Source organism: Oncorhynchus clarkii, chromosome 33, assembly GCF_045791955.1.
Source record: "Oncorhynchus clarkii lewisi isolate Uvic-CL-2024 chromosome 33, UVic_Ocla_1.0, whole genome shotgun sequence".
NCBI lineage: Eukaryota > Metazoa > Chordata > Actinopteri > Salmoniformes > Salmonidae > Oncorhynchus > Oncorhynchus clarkii.
In genome coordinates, this window is record NC_092179.1 from 905,253 (window position 1) to 920,251 (window position 14,999).

The 14,999-nt window shown below is 41.2% G+C and overlaps 1 protein-coding gene across 1 annotated transcript in view; it reads right to left on the bottom strand.

Moving 5' to 3' along the window:
* LOC139392534 (collagen, type IV, alpha 3) overlaps window positions 1-14,999 on the bottom strand; it is a 112,243-nt gene that overhangs the window by 34,284 nt on the left and 62,960 nt on the right. Inside the window, exons 17-23 of the mRNA XM_071140579.1 lie at window positions 13,981-14,034; window positions 13,521-13,562; window positions 12,984-13,065; window positions 12,637-12,672; window positions 8,092-8,256; window positions 7,368-7,460; window positions 2,127-2,222 (exon numbers count right to left, since the gene is read on the bottom strand). Coding sequence (XP_070996680.1) covers window positions 2,127-2,222; window positions 7,368-7,460; window positions 8,092-8,256; window positions 12,637-12,672; window positions 12,984-13,065; window positions 13,521-13,562; window positions 13,981-14,034 — 568 coding nt within the window. The remainder of the gene's footprint in view (window positions 1-2,126; window positions 2,223-7,367; window positions 7,461-8,091; window positions 8,257-12,636; window positions 12,673-12,983; window positions 13,066-13,520; window positions 13,563-13,980; window positions 14,035-14,999) is intronic.

Here is a 14,999-nt window from a genome sequence, read left to right on the forward strand (position 1 = left end):
AACACTTTTTAAATATCTGTCTAATTTGAATATGACATTACAACATTTGTTATATTATATGTTATGGAATACCACAGATTTCTCTTGGATGAAGTGTTTTTATCCTGACAAACTGTAAAGGGTGGCTAAATTCCCCTTGAAAGGCCATTGGAGCACAAATAGCATCCAATGCTTTAGAAAGTATGTGTATTCGTATGTCAAACCTCTTACTTCTACCCCTTCCTTTTTCGAAAATTCTGTTAAAAATCGTGCAACTTTTCAGCGTCCTGCTACTCATGCCAGGAATATAGTATATGCATATGATTAGTATGTGTGGATAGAAAACACTCTGAAGTTTATAAAACTGGTTAAATCACGGCTGTGACTATAACAGATCGTGTGTTTCATTGAAAAACGCAAGAAAAACTGCTCTCTGAAAGCTAAAAATAATTTCCATAAGTCACTTCCACCAGTTATTAAAAGAGAACAGAATTTAATGGCGATCTGCCTGAAATTCATACAAATTCCGCACGATGGCGCCATTGTCCTAATTTTCAATTGAATTAATTGTTGGAAAATCCTTCTATCTGACCTGCAGTTTCCCAGTCTTCACCCGGATGCAGTTGAGGGAGATATTAGAAGCCATTGTTTTTGCAAGTGAAGACCTATTGAAAAGACATCGCCCTGTAATCATTTTGATAGATTATAAACGTTTACTAATACCTAAAGTTGGATTACAAAAGGATTTCGAAGTGTTTTGTGAAAGTTTATCGTCGACTTTTTTAATTTTAAAAAATTACGCAGCGTTTAAAAACGATGATTTTTTCAGAATGACACAGCTTCCATACAAAGCTATTTTGGGTATATATGGACCGATTTAAACGAAAAAAAGACCCAATAGTGATGTTTATGGGGCATATAGGTGTGCCAAGAAAGAAGCTCGTCAAAGGTAATGAATGTTTTATATTTTATTTCTGCGTTTTGGGTAGCGCCGGCTACCGCAAAATCTGTTGTTTACGTGTCGTGCTGGCATTTTGGGGGGTGCATGCAATCAGATAATAGCTTCTCATGCTTTCGCCGAAAAGCATTTTAAAAATCTGACTTGCTGGCTAGGTTCACAACGAGTGTAGCTTTAATTCAATACCCTGCTTGTGAATTTTGATCAAAGATTGAGTTGTAACGAGTACATTTAGCATTTAGCGTAGCGCATTTGCATTTCCAGGGGCATACTTGGGACGTCTGCGTGTCAAGTATGCTCAAGAAGTTAAGACCAGCATATATCCAGTAAACTGTCATGATGGAAATTGCCATTTTCCAAGTGTGTATATTTAAGTATACATTCGCCTCAGAATGTACAATCCTCACAAGGTAAAGTTCTTATTGTTCAGAAGTGTCTTTCAGAGTAGTTAGAGGGGATTGCACTGTCTAAGAAAACACTTAGTTTGTATTGATATACTCATTACATTTGGTCAGAATCTGTGGCTGCTTGTATATTTTACCACTTAGAAATGGATATACAGTTTCAATATCTCTGGCCCAGAAACTCAAGATTCTTACGAGGTAAAGTTTTCCTGGTTCAATAGGGTCTCCCCCGCAGTTTTCTGAGAATCATCTGAGAATGGTCCTTAGTGGGATACAGACCACAACAGTAGCTGAACACATTTGAATGTTCATATTTTCTGTATATTTGAATGACTTAAAGCATAATAAATGTATAACTACTAATGTATCCATTCCATAGTCTAAGTGTTTTTGTTTGATAATGCACTTCATTTTTGTTAAGAATTGCAAGATATTTGACCTAAAACTATTACTATTTCCATTATATACATTTTCACCAGATTGGAAGCCTTAAATCTAAATTAAACATTGAGTATCACCACAACATTGTTTGAGCTAGCATGGATGAAAGCCTTCAACAAGAAAATTGTTTTTTCAAGCAGTTTTTCCAGATTGGCTGATCTCCTACTAAGCCTAATAGGTCGACAACTGGAAATATTGCCTTTTTCCTGAACATGTGACCTAACATGGAAAAACTCAGGGCCATAGTGATATATGACCTGGTCAGACAAAACTTCTGGGCCTAGTCATTGTATGACATGACATGGCATAAAAGAGCTGTTGTTATGTTCATGTATTGGTGTTACCTGTATCTCCAGGCCTACCAGGCTCTCCGGCAGGTCCTGGTGGTCCAGGGCTCACATTAGTCGGCATGCAGAGTCGACAGACATCACCCTTCTCACCTAAGAGAGACATAATGACAGGGAGGAAGTGGTTGTTCAGTGGTTCTTGCCAGTGAAGCAACAAAGTAACTTGAGCTTTCATTGCCCCAGTGACAACTCAATGTACTCCAATCAAATCAAATTGTATTTGTCACATGCGCCGAATACAACAGCTGGAGTTGACCTTACTCTTAAATGCTTACTCAAGCTGGAGGCCCTGGGTATCAACCCCTCCCTGTGCAACTGGGTCCTGGACTTTCTGATGGGCCGCCCCCAGGTGGTGACGGTAGGAAACAACATCTCCACTTCACTGACCCTCAACACTGGGGCCTCACAAGGGTGTGTGCTCAGCCCTCTCCTGTACTCCCTGTTCACCCACGACTCCGTGGCCATGCGCGCCTCCAACTCAATCATTAAGTTTGCAGACGGCACAACAATAGTGGGCTTGATTACCAACAACGACGAGACAGGGAGGGGATGTGAGGGCACTCGGAGTGTGGTGTCAGGAAAACAACCTCTCACTCAATGTCAACAAAACAAAGGAGATGATAGTGGACTTCAGGAAACAGCAGAGGGAGCAACCCCCTATCCATATCGAAGGGTCAGCAGGGAGAAGGTGGAAAGTTTTAAGTTCCAGGGCGTACACATCACAGAGAAACTGAAATGGTCCGCCGACACAGACAGTGTGGTGAAGAATGCGCAACAGCGCCGCTTCAACCACAGGAGGCTGAAGAAATTTGGCTTGTCACCCAAAACCCTGACAAACTTTTACAGATGCACAATCAAGAGTATCCTGTTGGGCTGTATCACAGCCTGGTATGGCAACTGCACCTCCTTGAACCGCAAGGCTCTCCAGAGGGTGGTGCGGTTTGCATAATGCATCACCAGTGGCAAACTACCTGTACCCCATGACACCTACAGCACCCGATGTCACAGAACGGCCAAAAAGATCATCAAGGACTACAACCACCCGAGCCACTGCCTGTTCACACAGCTCTCATCCAGAAGGCGAGGTCAGTACAAGTGCATCAAAGCTGGGACCGAGAGACTGAAAAACAGCTTCGATCTCAAGACCATCAGACTGCTAAACAGCAATCACTAACTCAGAGAGGCTACTGCACACATTGAGACCTGATCTCTGGACACTTTAATAAATGGATCACACTAGCCACTTTAAACATTGCCACTGTAAATAATACCACTTCAATAATGTTTACATATCTTACATTACTCATATCATATGTATATACTGTATTTTATACCATCTACTGCACCTTGCCTATGCAGCTCGGCCATCGCTCATTCATATATTTATATGTACATATTCTCATTCACCCCTTTAGATTTCTGTGTATTAGATAGTTGCTGGGGAAATGTTAGATTACTTGTTAGATTTGTGTGTATTATGTAGTTGTTGGGAATTGTTAGATTGTTAGATATTACTGTACTGTTGGAAGTAGAAGCACAAGCATTTCGCTACACTCACATTAACATCTGCTAACCTTGTGTATGTGACCAATACAATTTGATTAGATTTTTTTACAAGACCTTAACCAACAATGCAGTTTTAAGAAAATAGAGTTAAGAATATATATACTAAATAAAATCATGTTTTTTTGTTTTAAAGAAACAAAATAAAATAACAATAATGAGGCTATAGACAGGGGGTACCGGTAGCTTCCGAGTCAATGTGTGGGGATATAGGTAAGTCGAGGTAATTTGTACATGTAGGTAGGGGTAAAGTGCTTATGCATAGATAATAAAAAGCGAATAGCCGCAGCGTAAAAACAAAGCTGGGGGGTCAATGCAAATGGTCTGTGTGGCCATTTGGGGCAGCCTGTCAGGAAGTCCAGGATGTTGAACTCTGAGCTGTAGTCAATAAACAGCATTCTCACATAGGTGTTTCCAGCCTTTCAAGGCACTTCAGGGCTACCGACCTGAGTGCTACAGGCGGTAGTAATTTAGGCAGGTTACCTTAGCTTTCTGGTCTGCTTGAAACATGTAGGTATTAAAGACTCTGTCAGGGAGAGGTTGAAAATGTCAGTAAAGACACTTGCCAGTTGGTCCGCGCATGCTCTGAGTACACATCCTGGTAATCCGTCTGGCCCCGCGGCCCTGTGAATGATGACCTGTTAAAAGGTCTTACTCGTATTGGCTACAGAGAGCGTGATCACACAGTCGTCCGGAACAGCTAGGGCTCTCATGCATGCTTCAGTGTTGCATGCCTCAAAGCGAGCATAAAAGGCATTTAGCTCGTATCTGGTAAGCTGGCCTCACTGGGCAGCACGCGGGTGGTTTTCCGTTTGTAGTCCGTAATAGTTCGCATTCAGTCCTGTATTGACGATTTGCCTGTTTGATGGATCGTCTGAGGGCATAACTGGATTTCTTATTAGTGTCCTGCTCCTTGAAAGCGGCAGCTCTAGCCTTTAGCTCAGTGCGGATGTTGCCTTCTGGTTGGGATATGTACAGTGCCTTGCGAAAGTATTCGGCCACCTTGAACTTTGCGACCTTTTGCCACATTTCAGGCTTCAAACATAAAGATATAAAACTGTATTTTTTTTGTGAAGAATCAACAACAAGTGGGACACAATCATGAAGTGGAACGACATTTATTGGATATTTCAAAATGTTTTAACAAATCAAAAACTGAAAAATTGGGCGTGCAAAATTATTCAGCCCCTTTACTTTCAGTGCAGCAAACTCTCTCCAGAAGTTCAGTGAGGATCTCTGAATGATCCAATGTTGACCTAAATGACTAATGATGATAAATACAATCCACCTGTGTGTAATCAAGTCTCCGTATAAATGCACCTGCACTGTGATAGTCTCAGAGGTCCGTTAAAAGCGCAGAGAGCATCATGAAGAACAAGGAACACACCAGGCAGGTCCGAGATACTGTTGTGAAGAAGTTTAAAGCCGGATTTGGATACAAAAAGATTTCCCAAGCTTTAAACATCCCAAGGACCACTGTGCAAGCGATAATATTGAAATGGAAGGAGTATCAGACCACTGCAAATCTACCAAGACCTGGCCGTCCCCCTAAACTTTCAGCTCATACAAGGAGAAGACTGATCAGAGATGCAGCCAAGAGGCCCATGATCACTCTGGATGAACTGCAGAGATCTACAGCTGAGGTGGGAGACTCTGTCCATAGGACAACAATCAGTCGTATATTGCACAAATCTGGCCTTTATGGAAGAGTGGCAAGAAGAAAGCCATTTCTTAAAGATATCCATAAAAAGTGTCATTTAAAGTTTGCCACAAGCCACCTGGGAGACACACCAAACATGTGGAAGAAGGTACTCTGGTCAGATGAAACCAAAATTGAACTTTTTGGCAACAATGCAAAACGTTATGTTTGGCGTAAAAGCAACACAGCTCATCACCCTGAACACACCATCCCCACTGTCAAATATGGTGGTGGCAGCATCATGGTTTGGGCCTGCTTTTCTTCAGCAGGGACAGGGAAGATGGTTAAAATTAATGGGAAGATGGATGGAGCCAAATACAGGACCATTCTGGAAGAAAACCTGATGGAGTCTGCAAAAGACCTGAGACTGGGACGGAGATTTGTCTTCCAACAAGACAATGATCCAAAACATAAAGCAAAATCTACAATGGAATGGTTCAAAAATAAACATATCCAGGTGTTAGAATGGCCAAGTCAAAGTCCAGACCTGAATCCAATCGAGAATCTGTGGAAAGAACTGAAAACTGCTGTTCACAAATGCTCTCCATCCAACCTCACTGAGCTCGAGCTGTTTTGCAAGGAGGAATGGGAAAAAATGTCAGTCTCTCGATGTGCAAAACTGATAGAGAGATACCCCAAGCGACTTATAGCTGTAATCGCAGCAAAAGGTGGCGCTACAAAGTATTAACTTAAGGGGGCTGAATAATTTTGCACGCCCAATTTTTCAGTTTTTGATCTGTTAAAAAAGTTTGAAATATCCAATAAATGTCGTTCCACTTCATGATTGTGTCCCACTTGTTGTTGATTCTTCACAAAAAAATACAGTTTTATATCTTTATGTTTGAAGCCTGAAATGTGGCAAAAGGTCGCAAAGTTCAAGGGGGCCGAATACTTTCGCAAGGCACTGTACGTACGGTCACTGTGGGGATGTCGTTGATGCACTTATTGATGAAGCCGGGGACTGAGGTGGTATACTCCACAATGCCAATGGATGAATCCTGGAACATATTTCAGTCTCTGCTAGCAAAACAGTCCTGTAGCGTAGCATTCGGGTCATCTGACCACTCCGTATTGAGCCAGGCACCGGTACTTCCTGCTTTAGTTTTTGCTTGTAAGCAGGAACCAGGAGGATATAATTATGGTCAGATTTGGCAAATGGAGGGAGTCGAAGGGCTTTGTACATGTCTCTGTGTGTGGAGTAAAGGTGGTCTAGATTTTTCTTTCCTGTGATTGCACATGTGACATGCTGGTAGGAATGAGGATAAACCCATTTAAGTTTGCCTACATTAAAGTCCACGGGCACTAGAACCACCGCTTCTGGATAAGCATTTTCTTGTTTGCTTATGGCCTTATAGTACGGTCTTAGAGTGCGGTCTTAGCGCCAGTAGCGGTTTGTGGTGGTAAATAGATGGCCGCAAAAAATGTAGACACACAGCACCACCCCTCATCTTACCACACATAGCTGTTCTGACCTGCCGATGCACGGAAAAGCCAGGCAACTGTAAATTATCAGTGTCGTTGTTCAGCCACGACTCGGTGAAACATAAGATATTACAGCTTTTCATGTCCGTTGGTAGGAGAGTCTCGAACGGAGCTCATCCAGTTTATTCTCCAGTGATTGAACATTGGCCAATAGAAAGAATGGTAGAGGCGGGTAACTCACTTGTGACAAATTCTCAAAAGGCACCCTGATCTAACCCCCCTTTACTTCCTTCTTCAATCAAGTCAAAATTACATTTTATTCATAAAGCCCTAAAGAGCAAAATGTCAAAACAAACAAACACATCACTTTACAGTAAACAAGCCTATAAAACATACCTTCCATGAAGCTATGCAAAAAATTAACTGTTACACTTTTCAAGAAGACCCAACCCTTAACTTTTACTGGACAGGACAGTTGCAAACTGCACAATAAATTCCATATCCTTATTCCTGCAATGCCCTTTACAGAATAGCGTATTTGTCACAGAAAATACCTGTTTCTCCGAACCCGCCTCTATCTCCTGGTTGTCCTGGGATGCCTTTGATGCCTTTAGGACCGGGTGGTCCAGGGTTGCCTCTCAACAGATCTGTGCAAAGATCAAACCCACCGGGCAAAAACACGTTGAATGAATATTGTAGCAACATCATACTGCAATGAACTTAACGTTAAACGCCAATGGAATTTTCGTTGAATTTGCAGAAAGTAAGTTGTTGTTCTGAGTTTAATACTTCACCATTGTCAACCAAATAAAATATCAATGTACATTCAACATAATGCCTCGTTGAATTGATTAATCCTGTCATTGACAAATGTTCAATCCACTCTCATATCTAAAACTACAAATATGGAGAAAGTAATACTTCACCCTCTCTGAGATGGGAGCCTGTAGTCACAGGCTAACTAGCTAACTCTAACCCTGCTAACCTTTGTTAGATAGAGGCTATGCAGGGACTTGAAATACATTACAGTAGAATAAGATTGTGGTCACAAGTTACTAAACCTAGATCCAGCCTTACCCTTTGCATTACTGCGAATGTGGGATTATAGAGTATAGCAGCATAATATTAAAAGATAGCTAACTGCACCTTCAGATAGTTTCTGAGTTAATGCTGTAGTAATTGTGGTAGCTTTGTAATAACCATTATGTCTGACTTTTGAGGATGACCTAAAGTGGCCAGTTGAGGACGACAAAGTGGCCAGGTGAGTTGAGCACGTACCTGGAATTCCAGGGGGACCACGGTCGCCTATGGGGCCATCGTTTCCAGGGGGGCCAGTGGGTCCAGGGGGGCCAATTATGTAGGGGGCAGGCTCCCCCCTCTCCCCTTTATCCCCAGCTAAACCAGGGGGACCAGGATTCCCAGGGGCCCCAGGGAAAGACAACCCTGAAAACAGAATACAATGATGAGCTTGGTGTGTGTGTGTGTGTTCGCACGTGTACAAGGGACTACATCACCGTGAAGGGCAATGCGTGACAATGTGTGACGATGCGTGTGTGTATGTTTGTCACTGTTCATGACAAATTTATGGCAAAGGGCAACCACTGTTGGCCACTGTTTTATCCCGGTGGTCTCTAGTTAAACTTTTAATGTGCGCTGATCTTAATATCTTCCAAAATGTCCTGCTCCCTAAAAGCAGAGCTACATGTGAGGTCGGTGATAACTTAATCCTACTTTCTCCCCCAAATTTTAAAGCTCTCTACAGGGTTTTATCTTCGGTACAAATAAAACCTGGTAATCAAGCAGACTAAGGGGTGATTTAACTATTTGACAATCATTCAGTACAATTGAAATAAAGTAATTTTTCGTTTACGACAGCAATTAAACTGTGGCAATATATTCTACAGGTTATATGAAAGGAAAACTCATGTTGGGGACTCATTACTTTTACATTTCCAATGTATTTATTTTCTGTATTACATTTTTTAGGATGTTTACATTGTAATACTTCTGACAACCAACTTTCTAACTCCGCCCATAACTTTTAGGTTTGATAACATTCCCAGAAGGCATGAATTATTGAGTCATTGTAAATTTAATACTTAAAACATGAATCTGCCGTTGTGCTGAAGAATTTGTGAATTTGATATCTTGTATAATAAATTCTATACATTAGTTTATGCTGGATTAAGTTTGAATTTTAACACATTTTGTTAGTGATTTGTTAAAATGTGTTATTTTTAAGTCTAGTTATTTTCCAAGTTATGAAATCCAATAATAATTACAATTTGTCTAATCGATTTGAAGAAGCCTCCTGGAGCCAATGGCAGAAAGCCCTTCTTCCATAAAATAGCTGCACCTGTCATCTCCTGCCTCTCATCTCCTCAGCCAATCCCAGGAGTCTGCCTCCATCCCCAAAGACTTGAAATCTGCATATGTTCAACCACTGATCAAAGATGGTGACATCACTGATCCCAACTCCTACTGGCCTATATCCATTCCCTGCCTCTCCAAACTCCTGGAGCAAATAGAAAACACCCAGTGTACCTAATACCTGAGCCATAACAACATTGTCTCTGGGTTCAAGTCTAGTTTCTGAGAAGGTCACAGCTACATAACTGCCAAAACCAAGGTTCTCAATTACATAATCTCCTCCCTGTACAAAAACAACTGTGCTGCACTATTCATTGACCTCTCCAAAGCATTTGACACAGTTGACCACTCCATCCTCATCAATAAACTCAGACATCAGCCTCTCTGACAGCTCCCTCTGCTGGTTATCCAAATACTTTACTGACCACTCCCAAACCATCAGAAGTGAAAACATTACATCCAAACCCCTGATAGTGTCCAGTGTCCTTTTTCTGATGCTTCAATCCACCTTTACGCTGACAATATCATAATCTACACTACCCAACCCCCCCCCCCCCCCCCCCCCCCCCCCCCCCTGCTATGGCCACATCCCAGCTAGCACATTAAGTTCCGTGGACATTCTGGGAATGTATGTTTTTGGTTTCACATTGGTTGTGGGAACAAAGCCATATGTTTCCTTTAAACGTTTTGAGAAATGAACATTTCTCCTGTTCTGGGAACTTCTATTTTTAGGTCGCAGGGAGGTTCTGAGAATGTTCCTTAAATTAAATTTTTATTTTTATTAACACTCTGGAAAAGGAAATTATAGTTTATTTGGAGGTTTTTTAATAACTTACTTAAAACATTCACTGAATATGCCTCCCAAGTGGCGCAGCGGTCTAAGGCACCGCTTCGCAGTGCTTGAGGCGTTGCTACAGATCCTGGTTTGATCCCGGGTTGCGTCACTGCCGGCTGCGACCGGGAGACCCATATAGGAAAGTCATAATTGGCCCAGCATCGTCCGGGTTAAGGGAGGATTTGGCTAGCTGGGATATCCTTGTCCCATCACGCTCTAGGGACTCTTGCTGCGTGCCCGGTCGCATGCACGCTGACACGGTCGCCAGTTGTACGGTGTTTCCCCCGACACATTGGTGCGGCTGGCTTCCAGGTTAAGCGAACAGTGCGGCTTGGCAGGGTCGCGTTTCGGAGGACGCACGGCTCTCTCCCGCGTCTGTACGGGAGTTGCAGCAATGGGACAAGACTGTAACTACCTACTACCAATATCACAAAATTTGCTGCACGGTTTGTTGCTCCATCTTGGTCAGGTTGTTATTGTAAAAGACAACGTGTTCTCTATAGAGCCTCACAGTGGACATATCATAATAGCCATAAAATGATAACCATGTAAATCTCTCCCAGACAAGATTACTTGTATCAATATATTCAGCTCTATTTACTCATAGATTAAAACATGCTAATTAGAATCAAATTAGACATCATGCCAGACTACAAATCCCTGCAAGCTCCTACATGTCATCTTTAGCCAACACCTTTAAACGTTAAAGGTATTGTGTCAATTTAAAACTTGCACAAGAAAGTTCACAGAACTGTTGCCAATTTATTAATTACTAAATTTAGTTAACATTAGCTAGTTAATCCAGAGATTCTAACCTTTGCTTCGATTCGGCAGTATCAGATGTTTGTATGAAATATAATCCTATATTCTTTAAAGTATTTTAGATGAATTATCAGCTTTTAATGTTCCTGGTAGGTCAATTTTCGTTGGGGGCCAGAGTAGAGAACCTAAACGCAGATGTCTGGTATCAAACTTGTTTGACAAGGTATCAACCAGAGAGGAAGAGGCGAAGTGAGAGGCTTTACTCGAAGTGAGGAATTTTGTATGGAGGCTGATAGCTTAAATTCGTGTTAATCTAATTGCACTGTCCGATTTAAAGTAGGCTTTATAGCAATAGCATGGCGTGAGATTGTTTGAGTACGGAGCCCCACATCAAAATATTTTTCCACAGGTTTCATAAATTCAAAAATAGCGATTAAAAATTCACTTACTTTTTCAAAATCTTCCTCTGATTTGTAATCCAAAGGGTCCCAGCTATAACATGTGGTGTCGTTTTGTTAGATAAAATCCTTCTTTATATCCCAAAAAGTCAGTTTAGTTGGCGCCATCGATTTGAGTAATCCACTCGTTCAACGGGCCAAGATAGGATTCCGAAAATCTACCCCTAAACTTTGTTTCAACAAACGTTTCTATCTAATCCTCAGATACTCTAAAACGTAATTAAGCTATAATATTTCATACGGAAAGAAGTATGTTCAACAGGAAAATGATATTAGCAGGTGAGTGTCCTCTTCGTTCTTGCATACACAAATTTCCAAGTCTGTGTCCCTGTATTAAAACGTATATTTCTTACTCGTTTTGGAAAAAAACTGAAACCTTGAACAAAGACGACTGACAGCCAGTGGAAGGCATAGGAATTGCATACTGGGAGCTATATTTAATTTCTTTACACGTTCCATTGGAAGAGCATGGGCTCTCAAAAAAAATATATTCAGGTTGGTTGTTCTTTGGATTTTCTCCAACCTTATCTATTGTGTTATAGTCTCCTACATTATTTTAACATTTCTACAAACCTCAAAGTGTCTTCTTTCCACTGGTACCAATTATATGCATATCCTGGCTTCAGGAACTGAGCAACAGGCAGTTTACTTTGGGCACGTCAGTCAGGCGGAAATTGAGAAAAAAGGACCCTAGCATTAAGAAGTTTTAATTTGCAACATGAGACTTATTTGATCGAATAGAAGTTTTGTAATGGTTAGGTTGTTATGAATGCACTGATTTAAGTCGACGCATGTGGCATTTCGGCAACTTTGAAATAAATCAACTTTATATTGGACAGGCAGTTGTGCCTGTTGTCAGAGATAGATATATGATCCGTTTTAACATGGACATTATAAAGCAGTCAATTTAGTAGGGATTTCTATGAGTTAGGAGCAAAAAAAATGTGTTTGACTTTAAAAAGGAGATAGGATGGCCAGCGCCATTGAGGCTATCACAGACGCTATAATGGCAAAGACACAAAGATGAGTCCTGTATCCATCTCTATGGTCTGTTGTTCACATGTGTATCTGATCTCTCATTGGCTAGAATGGTCCCACCTGATCTTGCCTCCTCCCACATTCTATCTTTGAGGACATGTATTGCCATTGTTAGAGTGGTCACTTGACTAACTTTTCAATATAACAGACAATCTTTGGATCAACTGATCTGCTAGTTTATTCTTGTGGATTTTTGGTTGCAAGCAAGTTTGTCTTAACACAGGTGCATGTAATCTGCCATTAGTAGCGTTTTAAGAAATCCAGCATTAACATACGAGTGTTCTGGTTGCAATTGGCCAATAGTTCTAAGAGTAACATTGAACAGCAAATGAATGGATGGGAAACAAATAAAATATGTACCTGGTTCCCCCTTCATTCCAGGAAAACCAATCACACCTAGAGTAGAACAGAGACAGTACAGCTACTGACAACTGATCGAAAATAACACTTGAATTGACAGTGGAATTAATCGGCTTTCTACTAGAGAGAGAGAGAGAGAGAGAGAGAGAGAGAGAGAGAGAGAGAGAGAGAGAGAGAGAGAGAGAGAGAGAGACTCAGTGGTCTACAGTGCATTTGTCTAACATAGGGCTGCATCCCAAATTGAACACTATTCCACATTATTAGTGTACTACTTTTGACCAGAACTCTGGTCAAAAGTAGTGCGCTATATAGAGAATAGGTAATTAGTTGTCAGTGTGCTGGTATACCTTGATTACCAGTATAGCCAGGGGGTCCGAGGGGCCCAGGAAAACCCTGCAAGCCTTTGATTCTCCCATTGATTTGAATCAACTGTAGGTGAAGGACGACAAGCAGCGGTTAAAACTAGCCAAAGTCCAAGGGACCAGCGTTGTAGATTGATACACAGTATAGTAGGCTGACTTTCAAATGACACCCCATTCCCCTTAGTGCACTTATTTTGTCCAGAGCTGTTGCATCTGTGGTGAAAAGTGCTAAGGCGCTTGTAAAAAGCAGTGCACTATATGGGGAATAATAATAACAACAATAATTTATTTAACTTGTATAGCGCTTTTCATTACAGAAAATAATATCAAAGTGCATAAAAAGCAAAACAAACAAACAACAAATGTACATTGAGATTGTAGAGTTGGCGATTGAATGTCTCAATTTAGAATAGGGTGTATTTTCAGATTTGCACAAGTTGTGTATGTTAACTAAGTTAACTAATTGAAGGCACTATTGATATGATACTAATATGAACATGATAACAATATATTGTCACTCACATCCCCTGGAGGACCTGTGGGTCCGCGGTCACCTTTGTCACCCTGAATTCAGACAGCCACAGAGAGGGTGACCCACACATATACATTACAAAGACAGTAGAGCGAATGCAATACTCAACATAAGTGTAGGGCAGGGTTGGGGTCAATTCCAGGTAATTCATGAAGTAAACCAAATTCCAATTCCACATTTTTTTTAATTTAATTTAAATCTAATTGAAAAGTATTTAAAGAGACGTGGAATTTGAATTTCAGTGTACTTCCTGAATTGAAATTGGCCCCAACCGTGGTGTCTAGTCTATTATTGAGGTCGGAATACTGACTTGAGATCCGTGCCCGAAACTCTGACTCTAACCATGCACGATACTCGTACAGAAAATTATCACACAGATCTTAAGTGAGGATTCAGGCCCGTATGACTGACTGACCGATACAATAGCCGATTGAAGGCAGTAGGACATACCATTGAACCTTCTGTTCCAGGAGGTCCCTGGAAGCCCACATCACCTTTCTCACCCTGACAGGAGAAAGAGAGAAAGAGAGAGGCTAGAGGTCATGATCAGATGAGCTCCTGCATTTTTCAGCATTTTCTCAAAAAAATATAGATTTAGAGTTAGATAAACTTGGCTTTTATGTCAGGAACATATACAGGATGCTACCCTCTACAACATAACCCTCACTTCAAATCAAAACTCAAAACCTACAACCTGATTTTGGACGGATTTACGGAATCACCTGGAAGGTTTACAACTACCAAGGATTATTATTCTATACAGCAAATTCTCTGGAAAACAACAGAAACCTGAAAGCACCATCCAACCTGGAACTGAGTGAGTAATGTTTAGTCTGAAACTATATTTAATTTCCAAAAGTCAATCAGAAAAATACACTACATTACTTTATAAGGACTGAATGCTAACATAAGGCTGCCAAGCTTGATACAGCTTCAATTAGCACTGACGTGTCAAGTGAGAGGTGTCAAAGCCCTTTAACCCAACAATGGCAGGAGAGTCAAACAGTCTACTCCAACCAAATGGAGAGGCCTTAGAAGCTGCCTCCCGCTGTTCAGAGGTAATTAAAATACAGTACCCTGTGTATGTAAAGAATGATAAGGCAAGTAAAGATTTCAAAATTAAGCTTCTAATGGAATATCAAGAGACACTTTTTGCTGACTATTACAAAAATGGGAACATTCAACAACCAGCCTTATCTTCCACACAAACCATCCCCTGGCATGGCACAGTGCTATATTAGCACACTACCCCTTTGTTAAGAGAGGGGGTGTTAACGAGGGGTGGAAACTCAGGATACTTGACAACGAGGACTCTGAGTCAGCTAATATAAATCTCTATAAGTCTGGAACAGTAATGGTACAGGGCAACCCCAAACAGTTTCAGCAGAACTTTCACTTAATCAAAATATTAGCCCAGCAGGAGAAGCTCTCCCTTGAGAAAGATACCCCCACCCCGAGCGGGTCAGATA